This window comes from Lepidochelys kempii, chromosome 11, assembly GCF_965140265.1.
Source record: "Lepidochelys kempii isolate rLepKem1 chromosome 11, rLepKem1.hap2, whole genome shotgun sequence".
Taxonomy (NCBI): Eukaryota; Metazoa; Chordata; order Testudines; family Cheloniidae; genus Lepidochelys; species Lepidochelys kempii.
In genome coordinates this window covers 63,623,146-63,650,119 of record NC_133266.1, presented here as the reverse complement: position 1 = coordinate 63,650,119, position 26,974 = coordinate 63,623,146, and the positions used below count along the sequence as shown (strand labels likewise).

General features: G+C 44.3%; 1 protein-coding gene across 6 annotated transcripts; it reads left to right on the top strand.

Annotated features, from left to right (window-relative positions):
* On the top strand, positions 1 to 26,974 carry LOC140895855 (gamma-crystallin B-like). 6 transcript variants are annotated; one of them, XM_073306637.1, is made up of 10 exons: positions 1 to 384; positions 1,776 to 1,881; positions 3,055 to 3,136; positions 6,449 to 6,531; positions 6,672 to 6,759; positions 7,537 to 7,614; positions 18,358 to 18,445; positions 19,105 to 19,220; positions 25,626 to 25,865; positions 26,653 to 26,974. In XM_073306637.1, the coding sequence occupies exons 2-10, from the start codon at positions 1,841 to 1,843 to the stop codon at positions 26,926 to 26,928; spliced, it is 1,092 nt and encodes a 363-aa protein (XP_073162738.1). In that variant the 5' UTR covers positions 1 to 384; positions 1,776 to 1,840; the 3' UTR covers positions 26,929 to 26,974. The 6 variants fall into 6 exon arrangements, with proteins under 6 accessions (XP_073162738.1, XP_073162739.1, XP_073162740.1 ...); XM_073306638.1 differs by lacking the exon at positions 7,537 to 7,614; XM_073306639.1 differs by lacking the exons at positions 1 to 384; positions 1,776 to 1,881 and adding an exon at positions 2,883 to 2,961.

The window sequence follows — 26,974 nt, the reverse complement described above, 5'->3', positions numbered from 1 at the left end:
TTAGATTCCTCACAGCTCAGAATGAGGGACTCGATCTCTCTTGTCAGCCAGTCGTTAGTGTTTCAGGCCAGCCATTCCCCTGCGAAACCCAATGCCTGGGCATGTAAAAGGATCACTTAGAATCCAGGCCCAGAGCCCTACCTTAGGGCACACACTTATTTTTTTTATTTCTTCCCATTCAGAGCATTGTTTCTAAGCAACAGAAGAAAGCTTCAGTCTTGTAGGAAGCAGAAGCAGTAGCCTAGTCTTCTTCAGCTGCAGCAGGGCAAAGGAGAAACAACAGCATCAAGAGTAAATTCCATCCTAAAGCTACCACGAGATAGAGAGATTCCAAAGCCAAGATCCTTTTAATAATCATTGTACAAGACAGAGAGTCTGACGCAGGTAATGAACTATTTCTCATATACTGTGTGTGAGAGTGTGTGTGTGAGTGTGTGTGTGCGTGCGTGCGTAAAAAGACTGTATACAGTCCTGTCGGTTCGATTATTAACTAGATAATTATTTTTCTTAGCATGTTTACAGTTATCAGTGGATTCCCTTTTTCTGAGGGACTCTCAAATGACAGAAAGATAGGGTGTGATTTTTGAGCAGCTTTAAAAATAAGATCAAAGGGAGGCCTTGGATTCCTTAATCTGACGTGCTCTGAACTGTTTTGAAACCCACTCCTTAATTAAATAAAATGGTGCATTTATTTATTTGGTGTATGCAATCTGACCAAGCCACAATGTGCTTAAATGCTGTGTTAATAAACATTGGGGCCACGCTTCAGCTGGAAAAAATCATCTCAATCCTCTTGGCTTCATTGAAGTAAATGAAATGACACTGATTTACAGCAGCTGAGGATCTGGCCCCAGAATATTTATAGGAATCATTGTGCTACTTTCAATAGATTTGTGTTGGCATTTGGGCACGCTAATGCTGGACATATGTGCTGTCGTTTTTTATGCCTATTAAGGAGGGCACCTAAATACAATGGTGATGGGCACATTAGACACACACATAAACAGCGTTCTCACTGCATGTTTGAACGTAAATGTTTGTGGTTTCATGAACTCTGTAAACCCCTGGTCAAGGGGAAGTAATGCATGAAATTTGACTTGTGAACCGTGTACAAAACATTGCCATAACTTTGGCCCATACCCTTGTTATCTCCACCCTGGCCTGCTGTAGCCTTCTCCTGTCTAACCTATTCTCTTTCCAACCCATTCAACCAAAATTATCTCCTTTGCCCCCCCTTTCCAATTCTGTCACTCAGGGACTACTACTACTCCCACATTAAGTGGTTGAAGAAACAGGAAAAGCTTTAAGAGCTGGGAGAGTTGATGAGCAGGATCTGTTCTGATGCCCTGTCTGGACAATACTAGACACATCTAGATTACTTAACGTTTAGATGCTGCTGTGATGGGTGCTCTAGAAACACGTAAGCTTATAGGCATCCTACCTAAAAGAAATGTCGCCCCTCCCGGCTTGAATCCCTGCACTGGCTTCCTGCCACATTTCACATCACAGTCAAACTCCTCATCCTCACGTTCAAGGCTTGGCACAAAGATACCCTGAACTGTTACTGTTGTTGTTTATCTGTATTACCAGAACGTCTTGTCTGCTTTCCTTTCCTGTTACATCCCCACTGGCGTCCTACTACTCTGCTACTTCTGCAGCGCCCATGTTTTTGCAGGGATATTGAAACAGTTTGCGCTAATCCATCAGTGGCTTTGGTTCAGTGGTTGTGATATTGATACACAGTGATCTGTCTTTCTGTTACTTTCCCTCTTTAGGCTGGATCTTAGTAAGCAGTCTGAGTTGTGGCAGCCTCCCCACAACTAGAAAACACCCCTCATCCATGGAAAGGAAACATCTAAAAAAAGAGATTGAAAAACTCTTGTAAGTACCAACTGCCAGGTAGTTCCCATACTGCACTATAGCTAGCAATGACTGCATTCTAAAGGTTCTGTCTGACATCCCATACATGTGTCCTCCGGTTTTCCCTTGTGGAAAGTCTGGGAAACCTTCCCTGGGGATGCTGGCCAGCTCCCACTGTCCTCCTTTGATATGCATTAGATAGATAAACCACCATAATTCAGAGCCTACCACTGCCCTGAGCTATGCACATAGAGAACTCATGCTGGCAGTGTGGGTTATGGTTCCTGCCTAGTGCCTGGACCACGCAAAGAGGTCGGGTCTGGGCACTAGAGCTACTGCCCTTAAGCCAGCAGGCTACATCCTTTACTTCACATAGTAGAAGTTCACTCTCTCAGATCCAGAGAGTCTGGGTTCCTCTACACGTACAGCTTCTCCAGGAATGAAAAGAAAAGGAGGACTTGTGGCACCTTAGAGACTAACAAATTTATTTGAGCATAAGCTTTTGTGAGCTACAGCTCACTTCATCGGATGCATTCAGTTTTTCCACTCTAAGGTGCCACACGTACTCCTTTTCTTTTTGCGAATACAGACTAACACGGCTGCTACCCTGAAACTTCTCCAGGAATGTAATTCAACTTCCATTCTATTCAATAGGAGGCCCACACCTGACTTTGCTGGGGCTCCGTGCTTGAGTGAGTACGCCCCATCTGAGTACAGGTTGCAGCTTCAGTCCCTCCAGGAATAAGAAGCCCAAACCCCAACACAGCAGCCCTTTCAGGCTGGTGGTTGTGCAGTGACATCCCTACTGTTTGCTCATTGCTTTTATTGCAACAGCACCACCAGCAAAGAGCCAGGGGAGCCTGTCCCAAGCAGGACTTCAGTCTGAATACTTTGCTTACCATTGCCCTCTCCCTTTCTTTCTTAGCCTTTGGGGGATGCAGACAGCCAGGTCCATAGCTCCGAGTATAGAGATAGAAGCTGAGATTGCAAAAATAAAAGGCTTTCCATGTCAGAAGGAGGCTGCCATCGGCTGCTGGGATACCTGCTGAACCTTGCAGCAGATTGTGAAGCTCATGAACTACAGTAAATACAGCCCTGACTGTACGCTGGCTTTTCAGAGTTGCCTTACTCCATCTTCTAATGCAGTGGATTGTCCAGCACCGACTGTAACTCAAGTTGCTCTCTTGCTTTTAGAGGCGATTATGTCGGCATCAGACTTCGGGAAAATGAATTCGACCCGAAAGGAAGACAGCAGCCCACCTTTCTCGATGACATGGTAACCAGACAACTTCTTATTCTAATCTTGCATTCTTAATCCCTGAATGAAAGAACTGAAGGGTGCCTGGCTTGATGCAGTTAAATAACTTGCTATTAGTATCCATAAACAAATGTGTTTTATCTAGAAGAGAGGGAAACTTATAGAGATCAGTTGCATATAACATTTTCAAAAGTACCTAAATCGCCTTTTCAAAAGAGACAGGTTCCTAAATCCCACTGACTTTCAATGACCCCAGACTTTTATATTCTTAAGTCACTTAGTTACTTTTTGAAAATGTTACTCCAGCTCTTTTGCCTTATGAGAGCTAAAATTAGCTGATTTTACCTGGTATTAACTCAATTGGATCTAATTCAAACAGACAGAAGCAAACTATGTGGTGTAACTCATTGGGGACCAACTGTATTAAACAATACTGCTTAGAGCAGTCGGTTTAGTAGCATAAACAGGATTAATGAGGCCTTCTTTGGCCAAGGCCAAGCCATTTCACCTCAATTTCCCCATCTATAACATGGAGGTTATATTTATTTACTACTTGGTCTGGATGCAGAAATTCCTGGGTAACATTCCACGGCCCTGAGCTGCTCAGGAAATCAAATTAGATGCTCATAATTATCCCTTCTAGGCTAAAAAAATTAAGTTATGAAGCCTACCACTTGGTGATTGTCATGTGAGGATTAGTTAGGTAATGTTTGTGAAGTACAAGACTCCCTTTGACTTTATTGGAGCCAGGATTTCTTCCTGTTATTATACTTGTAGATGGAAGATATCCATTATTTTACAAACTTCTCTGAAAACTTGTTTTTAGCGATATGATGACTCTACATGGTTGCAGGGATCCACTCACCTGAAGTCAGTTGCAGGCGTGGCGCTTCTTTTCACTTATAGATCAAGTTAATCTTTACGAGATCACTTGCTACCGTTAGCTGTAAAGGGAAAAAATCTAGAAGTCAGAGGTGGGCAAAGCCCAATATTTTTCACATTATAGCCCTATAAGCGTTCTATGACATGGTCCTAGGATATTGTGACCAGTCAACTGTGACAAAGTTCAGCATCTATTGTACAGCTAGGGAAAAATACGTGAAGTTGATAAGGAAAAGCTTTTGAAAGGCTAGTAGATGAAGCCTTGACTCCATCCTCCCCAAAGGCGCCAGCCAGTGAAGATGAACCAGCACAGAGGCAGAAGTAAGCTATTCTTGGCAAAGGGCGGGTGCAGCTTTCTTTCCCTTGGGGCAAGGGAGAATCAGGACTCAAGTGGAGCTCCTCTTGTCTCAGGTCTGCACCTTTACTTGGGGCTCCTGGCAAATCCATGATCTAGCCCAGAGTGCTGTCAAATGCACGAAGGTAACAAAGAGAGCAGCTTTTTTCCTCCTCCTTTCAGTTATATCACCCTGGTGTTATTTGTACCGATGGCAGGTGCATGCTTTTTAGATTTTCAAGCTGATGGCATCCCTTTAAATTATCATAGCATATTGTATTCCCCCAGGATCAGCTCTGGGGGTGCCACATTCTGTGATGGAGCTTTGTGGCTGTTCTTATGTCTGACAGAAGGCCCCAGAATGAGCGCCAACGTTTAGTTTTATGTCTCTGTTCAGAGTCCATCAAAATGTAAGTCACGGAATGTAGCCTTCAGCTGTAGGCACAGGGCTCAGCCTGCCTGGAGGCAATGTTTGCTGTATTCATGATCGGCCAATGATAAGGTGCTAGAACAGGCTAAGCTGGGTGTCCTATTCAGACAGCCCCTGCAGCAGCTGATCACAATGTTTCACGTTTTACAAAATAGCATTTAGGATTCTATCTAGGTGGATGGTTTCAGAGTAGCAGCCGTGTTAGTCTGTATTCGCAAAAAGAAAAGGAGTACTTGTGGCACCTTAGAGATTAACAAATTTATTTGAGCATCAGCTTTTGTGAGCTACAGCTCACTTCATCGGATGCATTCAGTGAAAAATACAGTGGGGAGATTTATATACATAGAGAACATGAGACAATGGGTGTTACCATACACCCTATAACGATCACTTAAGGTGAGCTATTATCAGCAGGAGAGCGGGGTGGGGGGTGGAACCTTTTGTAGTGATAATCAAAGTGGGCCATTTCCAGCAGTTGACAAGAAAGTGTGAGGAACAGTGGGGGGTGGAGGGGGGGAATAAACATCGGGAAATAGTTTTACTTTGTGTAATGACCCATCCACTCCCAGTCTCTATTCAAGCCTAAGTTAATTGTATCCAGTTTGCAAATTAATTCCAATTCAGCAGTCTCTCATTGGAGTCTGTTTTTGAAGTTTTTTTGTTGAAGAATTGCAACTTTTAGGTCTGTAATCGAGTGACCAAAGAGATTGAAGTGTTCTCCAACTGGTTTTTGAATGTTATAATTCTTAACGTCTGGTTTGTGTCCATTTATTCTTTTACGTAGAGACTGTCCAGTTTGACCAATGTACATGGCAGAGGGGCATTGCTGGCACATGATGGCATATATCACATTGGTAGATGTGCAGGTGAACGAGCCTCTGATAGTGTGGCTGATGTGATTAGGCCCTATGATGGCATCCCCTGAATAGATATGTAGACACAGTTGGCAACGGGCTTTGTTGCAAGGATAGGTTCCTGGGTTAGTGGTTCTGTTGTGTGGTGTGTGGTTGCTGGTGAGTATTTGCTTCAGGTTGGGGGGCTGTCTGTAAGCAAGGACTGGCCTGTCTCCCAAGATCTGTGAGATCTGCTGGTAATAGCTCACCTTAAGTGATCACTGTCCTTACAGTGTGTATGGTAACACCCATTGTTTCATGTTCTCTATGTATATAAATCTCCCCACTGTATTTTCCGCTGAATGCAGCCGATGAAGTGAGCTGTAGCTCATGAAAGCTTATGCTCAAATAAATTTGTTAGTCTCTAAGGTGCCACAAGTACTCCTTTTTTTTTATCTAGGTGGATGTGGTCCACATCACGGTAGTATGCAATCACCTCTCAGCTTTTAAGGTATTTATCCTCACCACACCCCAGGTGAGGTAGGGCAGTGCTATCGTACAGATGGGGAACAGCGGCACAGAGACTACAGGCCAGAGTTTTAAAAGGCATTTAGGCGCCTAATGGAATTTCTAAAGCACTGATGTGCCCAGCACCCATTGAAATCAATGAGTTTTAGGCACCTTGGTGCTTTTGAAAAGCCCACTAAGTTCCTAAATACCATTAACAATCTGGCCCTAAGTGACATGCCCACAGTCACATAGGAAGTCTGTAGCAGAGTAGGAAATTGAACCCGAGTCCAAGGCTAGTGCCCTAAGTCCTGCACCATCCTTCCTTTCTGTTCTGTTTTCAGGCTCATTACGACTTGGCCATCAATGTTGCTTTACTGTGGTTGAATGATTCAGAAGCCCAAAGTCCTTTGGCAAAAGGGAAAAGGTGAGTATAAACAGACGGAGGCCCCAATCCTGCAATGGACTTACACCAGTGTAAAACTGGAGTAACTCAGGCATAAATCAGGTCCAATATCTTTCAGGCTAACCCCATTTACTTATATTCCCTCCGATTATCCTGGATAGGAATTTGCCGCTTCACAGCAGATACATCTATCCCAACCGAACTGAGAGAGAAGCCATGGTTTTATCATTTTATGCCGGGATCTTAATGGTAAGGAAGCAATAATGATAGCAAGATCTTTTGTTCTCCAGCAGCTTCCCAGATGAACAAAATACTAGACATGCTGTGTATTTTGCGAGAGTTCATGCAATGCAATGTACATACATTTTTAAATGTACAAAACTGTCTAATTTTCATCAAGGGATGGGAGTTGTAACCTTTTGTTAAACACAGTAAAGATTAGGCACCATTAGCTTGTAGCAATCTGATGGAGGGTTAGGGAGGTGAATATCTTGTCTCACAAACAGCTTTTAACATAAGGAATATCAAAGAAAATGATGATAAAATAATAGTCTGAACAATTATAGCACAATGATCAAGTCAGAGCTACACCGTGGTCTACCAAACCCCATGTTTCAGTATATCCCGTGACATGCACAGCGATCCACAGATCTAATGAAGGAGCAATGGAATCAGTCCTGGTAGCAGAATGCTCTTGCCCCAAGTTTTGCTGATCTTTATGCAATGACATGTTTTAGGCCCCACATTAGCTCTGCTTCAGTCAGATTCCTGCTGTGTTCCACTATGTCTTCTCTGTGGCAGAAGGTCACAGGAGCAAATGTCAATGGGGCCATAGCAGCTACATGAGGCAACCCTAGATGTTCATGTCAGGTACCTAGCCCATAGGGTAACCCTGGAAGTTAAAATCCTTCTAGGTGGTAAGGACTCTACGGGACGGGGTGTCATCTAGATTCTACATATTTATTAATTCAAACCCAAAAATACCCACCCCACGGACTAAACTCCTTTCCTGACCTGCTTTCACAGAACAGCATCCCCATTGAAGACGTCTTTGAGATTTACAGCACGGGGCCCTCAGCAACATGCTGGCACCGCTCTGCCAAAGTGAGTGGCAAGATTGTGGAGGCTGTTTTCTAATTGTTTGAAGCTGGCATCAGCTGGGTCTAGGTTCCAGTAGCTGTTGTTTATACCCGCCCTCCTGTGTGAATAAACAGAGCTGATTTCGTTGCTCAGCAGGCAATTATGGTTATCTGGTCAGTGGGGATTCTGATAGAAGTGAGCGGAGGAGAGCTGACCCAGCACCACACTGATAAGCTTTTTGTAGTCATTACAAGCAGTTAAATACCAGCCAGGGCCATGGAGTGGAGTAGGCTGCCTGGCTTTTATTTTAAATTGCCGCTCGCTGGTTTCTACTTTGTTTGCTGGAACTATATTAGGGATGGATTCTCTGGATAATTTCATCCCGTTCTTAATTAATCTGGGTCAAACTCGTGCCATCCAAACTCTGAGCATGCTCCATTCCAATGCCTTGTCATGGTCCTTGGGCAGCCTGCCTTTTCTGAGATCCTCTTCCAGTCCCCTGAGCACAGCCCTTCCAAGAGACAGGCCCGTGCCTCCACTTCCCTTTGAGGTGGGACTCCGGCATCCAGCCACTCTGACCGGCTCTCTGGGTTACAGCCCTCTGGTTGCCAACCGTGATACCTAGCAGGCCCAGCGGGCTTGGCACCAGCAAGAATTTCCTGATGGGAATCTGTGGACAGTGACCATTTGCAGTGACACAGAAGCAGCTTCTCCAAAATAAAAAGTATGATTTATTTTGCCAAACCATTCACAGCACTCAGGGCAATGGATTTAAAATAGAGATCCATGCATACTGTCTTTCCTCCGCTTGGCTTTCCGCTCAGCCCAAGGGCAGAGATGATTTAGCCCTGGTGCTCCTCTGCTCTCTTAGGCACCAAGTTACAGCAAGCTCCTGACTCCCAGTCAGTCTCTGGGTCAGCTGACAGCAGTTGGCAAACTGCAGATTCTCAGCGTGTTGCCAGGGTCGGGTCTGAGAAGTCTCCTTTCCAGGGCTAGAAACCTGGCTCGTGTTTGAGGGGATGCTCCTTACCTAGGCCTTTGTTGTACCTTTTCTGCCTGGTTTATTTAGCAACCCCTTTTGATCTATGTATTCAGGTATATACTGAGTGGCATATGATAATAACAATACAAGCTTCCTAGCATAGGTGCTGGAACTAGTGGTGCTGGGGGTTTACAGTTTGGTTCAATGGCTCTCAGCAGCCCCACTATACAAATTGTTCCAGCACCCCTGCTTCCTAGTTCCCCACCCACCTGCCGAAGAGAATTTTTTTTAAATGCAGTTACTGTACAGGGGAAAATCAGGACGCTGCACTGATCCAAACATGAGAATCTGCTCTACGGCTGGCTGGACATGTGCAGAAAACTTTTTGAAGCATTTTTCACGCTCAGGCCTTATCTGCACTGAGGATTTCCATAGGAATTGAAACAGTAAATCAGACCTGTGGTGCAGCTAGTTTGGAAGGCTGTCTTTGACAGTGACCACTGCCAGATGCTTCAAAGGAAGGTGCAGGAGCCCCACAAATATGCAGATGTGGGACAATTTGTCTCCCATGAAGGTCTAACCCTAATCTCCAATCATTCGAGTTTCGTAAACCCTGAAGCGGGAAGTTTGTGTCTCCCCCCACACCCCAAAATGTGGCTATTTTATTTCCTCTGATTTCAGCCATTAGTTGCTAGCCATGAGGGCAACATTTATTGCGAGTTTCCAGTTCGAAGTAAGCTAAACAGGGGTCACCACCATTACATTAGTTTGCCATGTCTAGGTGTGTATTACTCTGATAGCTGGAATTGGGGCAAATTCCTGGTGTAAACAAGGCCTGAGATAAGAAAAGGAGTACTTGTGGCACCTTAGAGACTAACCAATTTATTTGAGCATAAGCTTTCGTGAGCTATAGCTCACTTCACTGCATCCGATGAAGTGAGCTGTAGCTCACGAAAGCTTATGCTCAAATAAATTGGTTAGTCTCTAAGGTGCCACAAGTACTCCTTTTCTTTTTGCAAATACAGACTAACATGGCTGTTACTCTAAGGCCTGAGATGGATCCCACAGCTCCCTCCTCCCCCATTTCCAGATGGTTCTCGTACAGCATGCTACAATAGCCATGGAAATGCTTACATCTGTCTATGCTGATGTGTGGATTTTTGCCAAGAGCAAGTTAATTTGGTTGAAAACTGAATTCTGACAGCTTTCTGCAGTAATATCTCCTGGGGCAACCTGAACTCCCCCCTTGGCCTGTCTCTTCCTACCAATCCTCAGGCCACTTCCCTCTCATATAGATTTTGCAGATCTTCTGCATGAATCGTTTTTGCCTTATACGCTAGGAAGGCAGCATGTCAAGCCATTAGTTTAAGGTTGGACATTAGGAAAAACTTCCTGTCAGGGTGGTTAAGCACTGGAATAAATTGCCTAGGAAGGTTGTGGAATCTCCATCACAGGGGATTTTTAAGAGCAGGTTGGACAAACACCTGTCAGGTCTGGTCTAGATAATACTTCATCCTGCCACGAGTGCAGGGGACTGGACTAGATGACCTCTCGAGGTCCCTTCCAGTCCTACGATTGTATGATTCAACAAAACTAAAAGTCCTAGACCCAAACCTATTTAAAAAAACGTAGGGTCAAAATGCTCCTGCAATATGCTGAGCTCCCTGGCTGTGATACAGCAAAGCGCTGAAGCACACGTTTGCCTTTAAGCACACGTGTAGTCCTGTCAAGTTACACTTGGTAAGTGTTGTGCTGGACTGGACACAGATTGCGTAACAACTTGCAGGATCAACCGAAGACATTGGCATTTCTAGGGCTGGCTGCTTGGCTATATGGGGACCTGTGTTTTAAAACGATCAAACATTTTCAAAATGCTATTCTTTTCTTTGCTCCACACTGAAATACACAACCACACCAAGACAAACAATAGACACGAGGCCACTGGGAGTGAGCTATTTATAAAGTCTAATCACTTATCCAACCCTTATCCTGTTACAGAGATGCCTGAGTTGTGGACTCAGATTCCCTGCCTTGCCAATCAAGTCACGTATTGAATTAAAACTTGGAGTGCACACACACACTTGCTGCACCATATGTGGTCTGCAGTGAACGCTTGGTCACTGAAGATTGTAGGGACAGTATTTTGTTTTTAGCCAGCTGAATAAGATCAATGGGCTGGTTGAAGAAGCCACCTCTGGGATAGGCACAAAAGGTAGGCCTTGCTTTGCACCTCGGTCAATGAGTCTCATTCTTGTGTAGGTGTTGTCTTCCTCTGACATTTGTTCAGAGAAGGTTCAATGTCTACTCCATCGAATGCAGGACCAGACAGCCTCCTACTGGAAGGGGTCAAAAAGAGATGGACAAGCAGGTGTGAGTGCCATCCTCTGACCTCCCAAGGTCTTTCCCCTTCAGAGATCCAGTAGGTTCTCTCTTTATAGTGATGCCAAAAAGAGGACACGGAAATGAAGTGAATATACATTGGAGGGTGCAGATACTTACAAGTCCTATAAAAGTTGTGCATGAGCTGTTACACTGAGCAAACTGATAGGACTGGGACTGTGATTTTGTTGTTTGTATTACAGTGGTGCCTAGAGGGTATGGAGTTGAACTGGAGCCTGCATTGTGCCAGACACTGTGCAGACAACGAGAGTGAGCCTTCCCTTAAGATCTTACAATCCAAGTAGAGCGACAGAGAGAGTGGGAGAATGGAAGCATCATCGTCCCTGTTCTGCAGACGGTTGACCAGCCACAAAGAGAGATTCAGTGACAAGCCCAAGGCCATATAGGAAATCTGTGGCACAGCCAGCAGTTGAACCCAGAACTTCTGAGGCTCAGTCTTGTGCTTTAACCAAAAAACCATCCTTCCTCAGTCCCAGAAATCTTAGGCAAATTTAGGAATCTGATATTTACATCTTTGCACCTCTCCGCACCATACCCGTAGCTGTGAACATCCCCCTTGAAGTGAAACCTAGCAGAACTTCCTTGTGGGATCACGTGTAAGGACCTGATGGAGCTATTGAGATCTCCCCCTTCCCCTGATCAGGTATCATGGCCACACATAGGGCTTGATCCTGCTCCATTAAAACCTGTTTTTCTGTTGACTTGAACAGGAGAAAATTCCAGCCTATAATTGGCGATTCAAATGTCATCATAAAGCCACATTACCCGGAGGGAGCTGCAGTTGCTGAGGTGAGAGTGAAGAGGCATCTTGGCACTGCTGAGCTCATAGGAGGGGGCCTGGGACGTCCCGACAAAATGATCTGAGTTTGGAGACAGAGATCCTGAGTTAGCAAGGGGCTTAAGCATGTGCCTAACTTTAAGTATGTGAGAAGTTCTGCTGAAATTAATCAGGGGCAGAATCAGGAGCTAGACTGCGACTTTGTCAGGAACATAAAGCATTTTCAGTATGGTCCGCTGAATATCCAGCCAGGTAGTGATGTGGATTCATTAGAGAACCAATTTCTTCTGGCTCCTGCCACTCATGATGATGCATTTCGTAAACTCAGCAACTGATGAACTGCTTTTAACACTTCCACCAAAGGCTCATGAATCAGCTGCAGTCAGCAAACATCAGTAGTTAAGTGGGTGCATTCCAGAAGCTCATTAATTGTTAAATTAATTCTACATCCACTAATTTTGTTTCATAATAAAACACTCCCTATCCACCTAAGAACATGAGACTGCACTGGTACAAGAGCAGCATCTGGAACGAGGAAGGACACATGTCCAAAGTGGGCTCAATCCAGATTCTCAGTTTGCTTCTAATTGCAGTCAGATGAAATTTTTGACCCCTCAACTCTGATTACTGCATGTCAGTTGTGGTGAGACATGGAACCACTGATTCCACATGCAAGTCCAGGTGCGGAGCCTCTCAAAATTGCACATGCAAAATTCTGGGTGCAAACAGAGGCCTTTTTTAATGGTTTGAAATAATGGGTACAGATTGTTGTCAAAGTAAAGATTCTCCCTGTCACTGAAGTGTTGGGGAGGAGCACAGCGGAACACTGGGTCACACTCTCAGTTGATGTAAACTGACGGAGCTGCCTTGACTTCAAGCTAGCCACACCCATTTACACCAGCTGAGAATCTGGCTCCCTGTCTTTAAGGGCGAGGCAATACTATGAATCTTACTGTATCAGCGCACTGTTGTCTTGCATGGTTTTGGCACAGTTGGTTAAAAAAAACTACAACCATTTTAGTGAACTTGTTTGTTAAAAATTTGTCAAAATTTCAAAAACTCTGACTGTTTTCGATCAGCCCAAGTGTTAGGTGATCATATGCTTGGGGCAACCTGGGCTACAACACAATCCCCCAACATTAACTGTTATGTCCCAGCCACGCTACAGAAGTGCTTAGTTTCTAGAACATGGAATTTGTAAACGTGCAGCAGCCATGCACAAGCAGTGAGGGACTTGTAGGGTACGTCTGCACAGCAACTAGACACCTGCAGCTGACCCGTGCCAGCTGACTCAGGCCGCCCAGGCTCTAGGCTCCTGCGAGGTGGGAGGATCCCAGAGTTCGGGCTGCAGCCCAAGCCCAGAAGTCTATACAGCAATGAAACAGCCCTGCAGCCCAAGCCCCACAAGCCTGAGCTGGCTAGCATGGGCCAGCTGCGGGTTTTTCTTTGCTGTGTAGACATACCTGAAATGTAAATGGTTCCTCAATGCCTATCTGACAATACAACCAGTTCTGGCCATGTTATCAGCTGTAGAATGAGGCCATGACCACTCTTCCTTTCACACAAAGAGGAAGCAAGTTACTGGAGAAACGGAATACAGACGGAAACTAACATATGGAAGGGCCAAACTAATGCCACAGTTGGATTTGACTCTAAAGGGGCCTTGCAGGCTACAAGTGGGTAGCTAGTCAGGAGAATTTAAACTCAATTTAAGGGCTGGTAACAAGGCAGATGGAGGATTCTTAATACACTAAGGCCACATAGACCCAGGAGGTGGTACACAAGCTTCCCAACAGAACCCCCAGCTTTGGGAAGACCAACCTCTCCACATGTGAGAGAGAGTTCACTTCTATACCATCTGTGTCCTGATTCTCATCAGCAGCACAGCATAGTAGACCAAATTCTGCCTTGACTGACATCCTCTGTTGACATCTGGTGCCAGAGACTCCACTCCTTGGACTTGCATGGGGCATAAGTCAGGGAAGAATTTGATCCATTGCATGTCATGCTTTTGTAGCATGGACTCACGTGCGGCAGGAGTTTAGCTGAGTCTGCCCAACTCATTTAATTTAATTTCACTTTGGAATTAAAGCTGTTCACAAAGGCGGGGAAGTAAAGGCATTTCCACTAAGTTTGTCCACACTTAAAACACTGCAGCTGCGCTTCCAGAAGCTATTCCCTACTATGCCGATGGGAGGGCTTCTCCTGTCACAGGAGATAATCCACTTCATAGACTCGTAGACCTTAAGGCCAGAAGGGAGCATCATGATCATCTAGTTTGATCTCCTGCACATTGCAGGCCACAGCACCTCAGCCACCCACTCCTAAAAGACCCCTAACCTCTGGCTGAATTACTGAAGTCCTCAAATCATGATTTAAAGACTTCAGAAGTTACAGAGAATCCACCATTTACACTCATTTAAACCTGTGAGTGACCCATGCCCCAAGCCAATCTGACCCTGGGGAAAATTCCTTCCTGACCCCAAATGTGTTGATCAGTTAGACCCTGAGCATGTGGGCAAGACCCACTAGCCAAACATCTGGGAAAGAATTTGCTGTAGTAACTCAGAGCCCACCCCATCTAGTGTCCCATCACTCGCTGCTGGAGATATTTGTTACGAGCAGTTGCAGATCAGCTACATGCCATTGTAGGCAGTCTCATCAAACCATACCTTCCATAAACTTATCAAGGTCAGACTTGAAGCCAGTTAGGTTTTTTGCCCCCACTGCTCCCCTTGGAAGGCTGTTCCAGAACTTCACTCCTCTGATGGTTAGAAACCGTCATCTAATTTCAAGCCTAAACTTGTTGGTGGCCAGTTTATATCCATTTGTTCTTGTGTCCAGATTGGCATTTAATTTACATAACTCTTCTCCCTCCCCGGTATTTATCCCTCTAGTGTATTTATAGACAGCAGTTACATCTCCCCTCAGCATTCATTTTGTTAGGCTAAACAAGCCAAGCTCTTTGAGTATCTCCTTGGCTCGTCCTAGTAGCCCTTCTCTGCACCTGTTCCGGTTTGAATCCATCTTTCTTAAACACAGGAGACCAGAACTGCACACAGTATTCCAGATGAGATCTCACCTCCCCGAGAGGCGGTAGCCAGGTCTCCCATCAACCTCACGCCATCTATACTGGGGGTCAGACCGGTTTAACTGTATCGCTGAGGGCTGTGGCTTTTTCACATCCCTGAGCAACAGAATTATACGACCCTAATTTCTTAGTGTGGATCAGGCCAAAGTTATTCAGCCTTTCCTTATGGAAGATAAAAATAATGGACCCAATTAAGTCCTCACGTTACCTGGTGGAACTCTCCTCACATGCAGTCACGCGTCTGAGCCTAGAGATAGTCAACATTTTTGGCACAAAACGCTTTCATCCAAAAATGGCCTTTTTTTCAAAAATGAATGTTTTTATGGAAAATCGTCGACATACAATTTTTCCATGAAATTTTTGGTGATATTTTGGACTCACTTTTTTATCTAAAATTTTCTGTTTACCTAAAACCACATTTTCTTATCAATTGTAAATGGAAAATTTCAAAAGTGACTTCAATTGAAGTTTTGGTAACAAAAAAAGTGGTGAAAAACGCTGCTGAAAATGTCATGGAAAATGAAAAAAGTATCACCAAAAAAAAGCTCACAATCTTTATCTACCCTGCCAATACCCTTGTAAGATAGCAAAGTGCCATTATTCCCATTTTAAAGATGAGGAACAGAGAGACTGGCATACTAGGAAATTACATTTAGGTCTCCCAAGTCCCAGCCTAGTACCGTAACCACTGGACCATCTCCTGTCTAAGAAACCAATCTTATAAACTTCCCTTTCTTATCTGAGACCAATAGACTAAAGTGTACATAAATGCCTGGCAGAAATACTGTATTGTTTAGGTTATTGATGAGTGTTTTAGAAGACTCTCCTGTTCTGATGATGGTTTAATATCTGGCATAAAGGACTCTGAGAGAAAGAGAACTCAGTGGTCACCAGTTTCCCTGAGAGGGGACCTCACTAGCTAAAGTGAACAACAAAACGCCAGTGTAAGACTGGCCTCAACATACAAAAGCTTTCTGTGTTTGTGTAATTGACCTTCAGGGAGCTGGTCTCGTTCCCAAGAGGGAGCCGATTGTCTCTTTCTCCTGTACTTTTCCCTCTGCGCACCAGCTGAAGATAATCCCTGGGCTAAAGGATAGAAAAAGAAAATTGATCTATTTTGTCTGTGCAGGACTTGATACCAATAGACACCAAATATATATGAATGTGTTCTCCTAGTAACTCAGTAACTGAGCTACTGTATATACAGCACAGACAACAAGCATTCAGCAGACATCACTGGTTTTAGGCCCTAGCTTCCAAACTAGAATATTATGGTAATACTCCAATCTTAGTGGCTTAGTAAAGCAAAGCACTTCAGCACATGCTCAAGGTTAGACATGTTTTAGGGTAGCAGCCATGTTAGTCTGTATCCTCAAAAAGAAAAAGAGGACTTGTGGCACCTTAGAGACTAACCAATTTATTTGATGACAAGTGAGCTACAGCTCACTTCATCGGATGTAGCTCATGAAAGCTCATGCTCAAATAAATTGGTTAGTCTCTAAGGTGCCACAAATACTCCTTTTCTTTTCAAGGTTAGACATGTGAGTTTCCCCACTGACTTCAGGGCGACTATTCATATGCTTAACTTTAAGCGTGTACTTAAGTGCTTTGCTAGACCAGTGCCACAAAGGTACCCATGTGATTTTTAATAGCCACAAGTGGCCAGGACCTCAGTTTTCTGAGATGGCACTTCTGAGAGCACAGTGGACCATGCTGATACATGGATTTAGTGTTAACTCAAAAGGAAAGTATGCCACTTGCCAAATTGCCTACAGCATTGCCAGCACAGGTCTTCTGGGTGATACTGGGCAAGTTGGTGCCTCAGTTTCCCTACCCGTGAAGCACTCTGAGATCTATCTATGAAAAGGGCTATCTAATACAGAGTTTATCAGTTCTGATTATAGATCTTCCAGCCACGTGTCAACCCTGTATAGCTTGTGTCTCTGATAGGATCCCAGCACCAGGAGCTGCATCCTGCACTATGGAAGGGAAGTCAATGGGAGCTGTAGCCCAAGTAGAATTCCCTCAGCACAGCAGAGCTCTCAGCTGGCAGCAAGTGGTAGCTGACTGCAACTGCTCCCTCTACTCCCTGGTGGGGGGGAAGGGACATGTTGGGGTGTGCCAGGACAGGGCAGCGTGTGCCTGGGCTATAAAAATTCACTGCTGGAACAAGGTCCCATAGGGCCCCCAGCCAGCTGGCCTAAATTAGAGCAGCCCTGGAGATGCTCTCATTTATGCTGGTATGCCAGAGCCAGCATAGATGGACCAGGAGGATCACAGAGGTAAAACTTTCTCCCTGATGGCCCTGCTACGCAGACCTCAACATAGGAGAAAATCTGGGCCTACATTTATAATTGCTTCCGTACTTCAAATTCAGTCTTTGCAGTCTTGAGTTCATGACTTTGAAAGTATTAGGAAAGCTCCCGCCTGTTCCAGCAGCGCACTGCGGTAGTCTATAGGTAGTTCTAACATACTTGGTGTGGCTTAAAGTAAGTGTTACCAGAGCAACTGCCAGAGTTACTGTGGAATTGTAATCAGATTATAATAAACCATATAATTAGCAATGGCTCCGGAGCACTTATAAAACAAATCATTCATGCCTGGCCTTATTAATATGGACTGCCATCTGCTGCCTGGATAGGGTTACTACTATGTTTGGGAACAGCCACGTAATGTGTAGAAAAAAGGTGACATTAACCAAATTTCCTCGTTCTTGTTGTTCCCAAATAGGGGGACGGAAATTCCATCCAGTTTGTTTTGTGGAGTTTCCTAGGAGTTGTATGATGGGGGTTCCACTTGACCCAGGGATGTTCTGTTTGTTTTATGGCCTGGGAAGCTCTGTACCTCCCTTTGAAGTGGGGGCTCTGCAGAGTGCAGCAGTTAAAGCAGATTTTCTTGCCAGATTTCCCAAAGTGCCTGCTCATGCCATTTCCCATAGTGCTGCCACTTTGGTTGGTATTCCCATGGCTGGAGGTCCTGATCTGCTTCTGGTGGAGACAAGGAGAGATTTCAGATGAAGCTGTTATGCTGGTTTTCCTCTCATCTGCTGTCACTCTGAAATTAGCGGTGATGCTTGGAGCAACACCTCTCTCTGAATAGTGAGTACTGTGTAGCTCAGGGATAGATTCTTGCTGGTGATAAGGTAGCAAAGTTGCTTTTATAATAATATAGTCAGAGCCTGTGTCTGCCTATTTTTTTGTTTATATGCAAATCTTTCCACACTGCTTTGCTGGAAGGTTCCCAAATAGCATGGTGATGGGCACAAAATCATACCTGACTAGAACACCTAAACCAAGAGATGCAGGAGCTATCTAACAAAAGGATATCAGCACTGCCAAGCCACTGGGAGAGGGCAAAAGAGGATGGGAAAAATTAGAAGTGAACAGTTCAGAAAAATGGATGTGATCCAAGGGAAAATACCAATGATTTGTAACATATTCAGGACTGTAAAGACTATAAAATAGACAAACAATTGTGCAATTTCTCATTAATCTCTAAGTGCTACTGTCCTTCCAGGGTCACCGGATTCACCCTTTCAACCTCTCATTGCATCCTTTTGCCATGCTGACAGCCCCAAAAGCTGCGGAACATGCCTGGAAACAGAGTAAGCATGTTTTGCCTCATCTCACGCAGGGATTTAAGCAGGGGGCTGGGAGTTCAGATTCCTGAATTCTAATTCCAAGCTTGCCACTGTTTTACGGCAAGACATTTAACCTTTCTGTGTCCCCGCCCGTGACATGGGGATATTAATGCTTACCCACCTTTGTAAAGTGTTTTGAGATGTACAGGTGTAAAGTGCTATATGAACCCGACCCAGAGCCCGTTGAAATCCATAGGGGCCTTCCTACTGAAGTCACTGGTCTTTGGATCAGGTAGCGTAAGTGCAAAGTATTATTTCAAATGGATCATTCCTTGCTGGTTTGTTAGTGATGTAATAGTGGCTTCATCTGCACTGTCATATAGTGTTTGTCTTTAACACATTTGAAGAGACACGTGAGCAGTCTTGACCTTGGGCTAGATTCTGGACTTCCGCAGTAGTTATGGTGCAGGCCAGTATTAGTCACAAAACAAAACTGACTACTCACAATGTACCAAAATGAGAACCACCCCCAAGGCATTAGGGATGGAAAGAACCTGACAATGGCAGCCTTCCCTCAGAGCATGTATTGAAGCAAGGTAGGAAATCTGTAAGCCATTTGGGAATTCTTCTGGATGGAAGGTGGAGGCACTATATAACTATGAGTTGATATTCTCTTCGCCAAGGTGTCAAGTTTCAAAAGGCAGCAGCAAATCAACATGCCACCACCAATTCAACAAGAACAAATAAGGACTGCAAGCGATCAGAATCTCTATCAACAGCAAAACAGCCAGACAACAAAGTAAGTCTAAAAAATACAAACCAGGTCAAACCATTGGGCAGCAATAGGATATATCGGCATACATCCAATTGTGCCTGTTGGACCATCCATAGTTCACAGAGCCTTTTCTGGAGTGCTACAGAATGGAAGATTTTGCAGTCTGTTTCAATCAGTTTCCAGGAGCACTGGAATTAATGATCTATATAGCATTAATCATATTTGATTTCTTGAGGTCAATGAAAAGCTGATACTTCCCTGATTATTATGAATTTGAAATTTGCTTTCCAGTAAAATTCTGTAATATTCACTTGAAATTAATTGTTTCGGCAAATATTCCTGCCAGCAAAACTCATTCGCTGGAATTATCTGTAGGGCACAAAACTAGTCAAAGATAGTTTGTTTAAAAATCTGAACACTTACCTCCCTTAAGAAATCCGTGGATTCCCACTCATGTAAAACTGGACAAATGCAGGGGTGAATTAGGCCCTCCATTATTTGTACACTATTTGCCCAGTTCTATTGCTTGCCTTGTAGCTGCTGGGTAGACAAACTGATGAACTTGTTGCCAGTGGCCCAGTGCCACACTGTACTTGTGCTTAACAGCTCAATGTTTGTTTGTGTCCTGCAGGGGGCTAGAAAACAGTTTAAGCAAGGAATCTTTCCAGAGGAGCTTGCAACAAAGAGTAGAAGGAAGGAAGAAGAGATGTAACAAGAAGCCAGGTCTCATGACTCTTACCCAAGACAGTGCTGTGCAATTCATTTTGCACAGGGGGGTGGGGAGGGTTAGTCCCTAGATTTTGGTGAGGCAGGTGTGCTACTTTTGTATTTGAATGGCTGTTTTAGCCCCCTTGGCTCTGTTATGGAAACAGGCTGCCTACCTCAATGTGGGGCATATTATCCTCAAGTTCATCTTTAAGTGTTACTGTTCCTTTCCATATTAGTTGCCATTTGATTTCTTGAAGGGGTAAGCTGAAGTTAGCAGTTGTACTCCTAGTTTTCAACACAGCTTTCACATCGTAGCTTAGCATTTCTCCCTCCCCTTTTCTGTATCTTTAATAGCTCCTCCCATGCTGATGTAGGCCCTGATTCAGCAAAGACTTTGAGCACGCTAACAAGACCATCTCTGTTCAGCACAGCAAGTGCTTAAGTCCCATTAAGTCAATGGGACTTCAGTGATTTGCAGAATCAGGATGCCTTGCTCAATCAGGGCCACAGGGCCTGACCCAGTTCCTATTGAAGACAAGGAGAGGTTTTCCTTTCTTTAATATGAATTGTATTAGACCCAATCTGAGTAGAAATTCTCATTGATAAGGGATGTTTATGATGCTATGGACAGAGTGATATCGTTATTCTTTATGTTTTATCTTGCACATTAAAAATGCTATAGCGTTAAAAACAAATTACCAAGAATGGCTAGAGGCTATCCCTCTGTAAAGACAAATGTCTCAGAAGTTCCTAGCTATGCTGGTATATTGTATAGTTGTATTAATACATGCCCCAAGTATGGTTTGTATACTAACTTTATGTATACAAAAGAAAATAAAACCTTTGAAACATGGGGTTTTTTTGTATTGCCCATTGGTTCAAATGAATTGTGTTTTGTTTACGGATTGCAAGGTCAGCTTTCCAAGAGTTCCAGAATTAAACCAGGTACAACTTGCCTTCTGCTTTGTTTTGCTTTAAACACGTAGACTATGTCTACACTGCATCCAGGAGTGACCCTCCCAGACAGGATCCACAGACTCATGCTAGTGGGGCTTGCGCTTGAAATAGCTGCAACTCTGGCTCTCAAGCCTAGGTGTGGGGGCTTTAAAGTGCTGTCTACACAGCTATTTTTAGAGCACTAGCACAAGCCCTGACAGCCCAAGTCTGTCGACTCAGGCTGGGACGCTCACTCCTGCAGTCTCCAGAACACTGCGTAGCCATTCCCATAGGAATGAAATGACTTGCCCATGGTCACCCAGGAAGTTGGTGACAGCCCTGGGAACTGGATCCAGGTCTCCTGAATCCCAGTCCAATGCCTTAACCACAAAATCATCCTTCATCCCTGCACTACATATGCTAGGTGATCATCTTTGCCTGTTCATGCTACATTTTTTAAAGTGACACCACATCTCTCTCCAATCTGAGACAAGCTGAAGATGAGTGTAGAACTACAAAAGCTACACTACATTCCGAACTGGAGGTGGAAAAAAAAACTGACCCAACAGATGAAGTGACTTACCGGTGTTTTGTTTCCTTTTCCTCGCTCTCTTGAGCCAGACGTAAAATCTTGTCCCAATTGAAGTCAGTGGAAGTTTTACCATTAACTTGAAAAGAGCCAGGATTTCACCCCATGTATTTACCACTGGTAGAAGCAAGATATTGAACTTGATGGCCTGGATTCAGCAAAACTTCTTATGTGCATAAGTGCTCTGCTGAATAGAGATGGACTTAAGCACTTACTTAAAAGTTAAGCACAGGCTTAGGGGTTGTGCTGAATGGAGGCCTATATTATTCCAATACTTTAGACTGATTCTACCCAAAAGTAGCAATGTAAGGACTTTTCTATAATTAACCAAAAATTGCAATGCATTGATTTAACCCCTTGAAAGCCAAAGCAAAGAGAAAGATGCCATTTGAATGAATTCATTACAATTAAAAAACCCACCAACATCACACACAATCCAATCGCCTGTCCCTAGTCACGTGAAAGCTAGAATAATGCAGAGAGGAATATATTCAAGGGCTTTACTTGGGACGGATTAGTATATGATGACTACTTCCTATGAACTGACCTGAGATAAAAAGGAACAGTGCACTATGGTGAAACTTAAACAAATGGGTGATTTATCTGCATTATTCTAACACTCTCTTTATCAAAGTATTGCCATAGTCTTTAGTTTTCATTAGCTAAAACTTGCTGCTGCTGATAAATAAAATGGTGCTGTATGCAGCCCCTGAGCAAATCAAACGGCAGTAACACATGTGATGAAGAAGAAAAGTTTTGCCCTATTGTGCTAACATGCACATTTTTTACAAATAGTTTTAATTCATTGTCTTTGAGATCAGAAGGGACAATTTGTCATCTCGTCTGATCTCCTGCTGAACAAAGGTCTCAGACCTTCACCCACTGATTCTTTTGCTCTTTGATATCTGTGTCCCAGATGTGTTGCAGTTCATTTTTCTGCTTTTCCATCTGTGTTGAACCTCTTTACATCTAAGGTTTCGATGCTGCAACGATCTCCATGCTGAAGTCAATGGGGCTCTGTACAAGCACAGTGGTCTGCCAGTGAGGAACATACTACAGGATCAGGGCCTCAGCATCTTCAGGCTCCCGTTTCATATTCTAGTGGGGTTGCTGAGGTTATCAGAGGAAATATACCCAGACGTGTTCACTGTATGTTACATTGTCTTCTGATCCCAAGGTATGGCAGATGACATGCAATAGGCCTCAGCCCTGATTCTAGGAGGAAACACAATTGATATCTCTCACCCTTGTTGAGAAATGTAGCCATTTATTAATTTATTTAATTATTACCCTAGACGTGCCAGGCTTTTCAGAAAACATTTTCAATCAGGCCCCTAACAAGTCAATCAGAACTGGGGGTGCTCAACATCCTGGAAAAATTTGGCTACACCAAAATCAGGAAACAACTATTGCCTTCCACCTAGCTCCTGTTCGACCAAGACATTTTCCGACTTAACAGGAATACTTGTGACCAAAGTTCTTGCTCTTGCCACCTATATAGAAAATGGTTTCCTAAAGAATGAAAAGACAGTGGCTGTTTCTCCTGACTTGATGACAGCATATGATATTGTCTGGCACGTTGGCTTGCTGGTCAAGATGTCAAAGATGTTACTTTGGTGGATTATTATGGCTACAGAAAAATGGCTTCAAAACACACAGTTCCAAGCACTGCTAGGAAATAAACTGAGCACCTGGAGGATCCAGAAGAACTAGCTCTCTCAGGGATCTGTTTGTGCCCTAACTATTTTCTAACATGTTTTCAAATGATCTGTCTCCAACAATCTCCAGGCCATTCAAGTATGCAAGCAACATCTGCCTAGCCTCAAGAGACAGAGATTTCAAAAAGATTAAGGATAACCTGATCCAAGATATGGCAGCCATCGGTGGTGACTGAGAGAAGTGGAAACTTAAGCCCATTACGTCAAAGACAGTGTTGTCATGTTTGCACTTCACGAGAACATGACATCTTCTTGAATGGAGAACGACTGGCACATAACCAAAAGCCAGTATATCTCGGAGTCACTTACCTGTAAGGATCATATCACCAAGATAGCTCAGAAAATTAACTGCAAAAATATAAACGTATTTAAGAGGATGAGCTCAAGTTGGGGAGCTAACGCACAAATACTGCACGGCTTGGCAGTAACTCTCTGCTATTCAGTTGGAGAATACTGTGCTCCTGTGTGATTAAACTCTCCCCAGACAAAGCTAGTTGACGTGCAACTGAATCAAATGATGAGAATAACAGGGACTATGAGACCAACAAACTCCAAGTGTCTGTGAGTCCTCTCTAATATCCTGCTTTGTAACATCCAGGCATTATATTGCAGTAAAGAACCTGCTTTACAGAATCCGGAAGAATACCACTACTGTCACTTTTAAAGATACATGGGAGGTGCTCAACAGTGACTCATCAGCAGATGATCAATTTGGACGAGGTTACCAACCAGCTCCACGGTGGATGCTGTCACACCAGTGAGCAAAATGGGAATGAACTACTCCCTCTCTAAGAAATGTTTTACATGTCACTCCGCCTGATGGGAGACTGCCAGGCTTCAGGCTGCCACGCTATATATGATACAAGCTCAACCATTTCAAATGTGAGGTGATGAGGTGGGCAGCAAATGACCACACCTGGGGACTCACAACAGCCTTGTGTGGCTGCGAGTGGGGGTGGACGCGGCACACCTACTGAACAGCTGATCATCTCATGCTGGTCTCTCAGGAGGATGTTCCAGACTCCGTACTGCTGACCCCAAAGCTACTAAATGGCTAGAACACGTGTGATGTCTACCGAAGACCTTTTGACTTTTTTTTTTACCATACACATTTCTGTTTTTATCTCCCTACTTTCTATTTTGTCATTTGAACCCTCTTCCGCCTTTATTGTCCCACTTCTGCATTCACTAATAACAAAGCAACTGCAGAGACTATCGAAAAGGATTGTGATGGCATCGACATCCAATCCCCTCTGTCACTGAGCCAGAAGTTTCTCCCTTTTCCTGAACTATGTTGTCTTCAATGTAAAAATGGCTGAGCTGACAGATCTAGGGCCCAGAACTAGTCACTGGTAACAATAGGAATCAAACCTGTTCCCCACTACACAAAACCTATGGACACTAATACAAAGAGTGAGTGAGCCCCCAGAGTCATGAGTTGGCTCTATGAGCAGAGAAAAAAAACTTTTGTTAACATGTGCACACTTAGCACTGGTTATGAGGTATAAAAAGGCAGTTAACCTGCTGGAGTACTATGGCTTGCAGCCTGAATCCAGCTATGATGGGAAAGGTAAGAGAAACCTCTCTGGACTGGATTGTTCAGTATGTAAGACTGATACCAGGGACCTGATTCTCTCATTTACATCAGAGTTAGGGAATGTCTATACATACAACGGTGCAGCTGTAACAATATGGCTGTGTCACTGCAGTCTGGTAGAGATGCTGCATGCCGATGGGAGAGCAAACCACCTCCGTGAGCGGCATAAGTTCTCTTGGTGGGAGAGTGCTGTGCAGAGGAACACTTATGTCTTTGTAAGTTATGTCACTCGGGGGTGGAATATTCACAGCTGACATGAGCAATAGTGTAGACATAACCTTAGGTCATGTCTATACTTACTGGTAGATCGGCACTGCTGCAATAGATGCAGCGAGTGTTGATTTAGAAGGTTTTTTGAAGACACGCTAAATTGGTGGGAGAGCACTCTCCCATCAATTTGTGTACTCCATTTCCTGGAGAAGCGTAAGGGAAGACACAGCACAGTATAGCCACCGCGGTAAGTGGATCTAACTTCGTCAAATTAAGTTAGGTTATTCACATAACTGAAGTTGCACAACTTAGATGGATTTACTGTGGTACTGTACACCAGCCTTTAGTCTGTTAATGTCAAAGGAGTTACTCCTGATCTATACCAATAGGAGAGGAGAATCAAGAATGCAGACCTAGGGGAATTAGCATCTGTATTAATCCCTGGATATTAAACACTCAGAGCCTGACTATGTTCTCACTTACAGTCCTGTAAATGAGGATCAATCGCACTGAAGTCACAGGACTATATCAATTTATCATCACTGTGAGTAAAATGTAAGGCCCAGACATTTCATGCTTAGTGTGCTGGATGGAGAGAAATTGGAATGCCAGGATACAATCACACTGTATAGGATATTACTGAAAACTCTGCCCTTTGTTTCTTGCACTAGATCATCCTTTTCGAGGACAGAAACTTCCAGGGCCGCTCTGTTGAGTGCAGCAGCGACCGTCCAGATTTGCAAAGTCAGCTCAGCCGCTGTAACTCTGTCCGTGTGGAAAGTGGCTGCTTCATGCTCTATGAACGTCCCAACTTCCAGGGACAGCAGTTCTTTCTGAAACGGGGGGATTATCCTGACATGCAGTCTGAGAATTTCAGCACCTCCATTAAGTCCTGCCGGATGATCCCACCTGTGAGTTCCATTTTGCTTTTAAAAAATGGCAGCGTTGCCCAAGCCATCATCATAAGGCACTTGCTTGATCATTTTCAGCCAGGCTATTGAGGACTGAAAATGAGAACTGCTTTTTTCCTTCTAGTGGTCATCCCTACAGGATGGCTGGGGGACATGGCAGGGATAGGATAGGATACCTTGCACTACTACTGCCTGTTCAAGGCATGCTGCTATTCTGTGGTTAAGCCTATGGACAGTAAACAGCAACATACATTTTCCTCCCATAGTTCAAAATGACAGTAATTTCTAGCAATTTAGAGGTACACTGGGCCCACTCCCCTCACACTGGTGTAAAATAAGGAGCAACTCACTGACGCGCACAGAGTTCCACCAGTGTGAGGGGAGAATTGGGCCCAATATTTTCTGTGACTCTTTAGAACAAAGTCACTTCTCGGTTTCCTTGATTCTGGGCCCGCTGAAGCCTGAGACACTCTGAACCTACCATAGCTATGGGAGCACTTTGCTGCCTAAGGACTGACCAGAGTTGAACCCATCTATCCTCTTGCACCTGGATGGGCTCCCTCCTTCCCGCCCCAGACATGTTCCCTGCACCAAGGGTGGGAGTCACGGCTGGCGTCGAGCTGAGTCTAAAGGGTGGATGCACTGCCTTTGCAGCATTCAAGGATTCTCCTCCTCTGGGGAGCAGAGGCAGCTTTAAGCATCCTTTGCATCACTGGAGCAGGGCACAGGGCTGACTCAGGACCCAGGACCACAGCAGTCTCATTTTCTGTTTCATTTTCTGTCACAGCACAGGGGCACCTATAGGATAAAGATCTATGAGAAGGAGGATCACAGAGGCAAGATGGTAGAGTTAACCGAGGACTCGCCGCAAGTCATGGACCAGCTACGCTCCCCCGAGATGCTCTCTTGTTCTGTGCTGGACGGGCACTGGATTCTTTACGAATTGCCGAATTACAGAGGCCGCCAACACCTGCTGAGGCCAGGGGAGTACAGGAGATGCAGCGAGTGGGGCTCTATGAGTGGCCAAGTCGGCTCTTTGAGACGTGCCACTGATCTTTACTGAATCAAGACGCCTTTTGCCTGGAACGGTCTCAATGAATAAAATGCTT

Bases quoted from the DNA above. Each gene is read 5' to 3' on its own strand.
- LOC140895855 (XM_073306637.1), top strand. From the start codon at position 1,841: ATGGAAAGGAAACATCTAAAAAAAGAGATTGAAAAACTCTT. The intron at 6,532-6,671 runs GTGAGTATAAAC...TATCCTGGATAG, and splicing joins CCTTTGGCAAAAGGGAAAAG to GAATTTGCCGCTTCACAGCA. The intron at 7,615-18,357 runs GTGAGTGGCAAG...CTGTCCTTCCAG, and splicing joins GCTGGCACCGCTCTGCCAAA to GGTCACCGGATTCACCCTTT.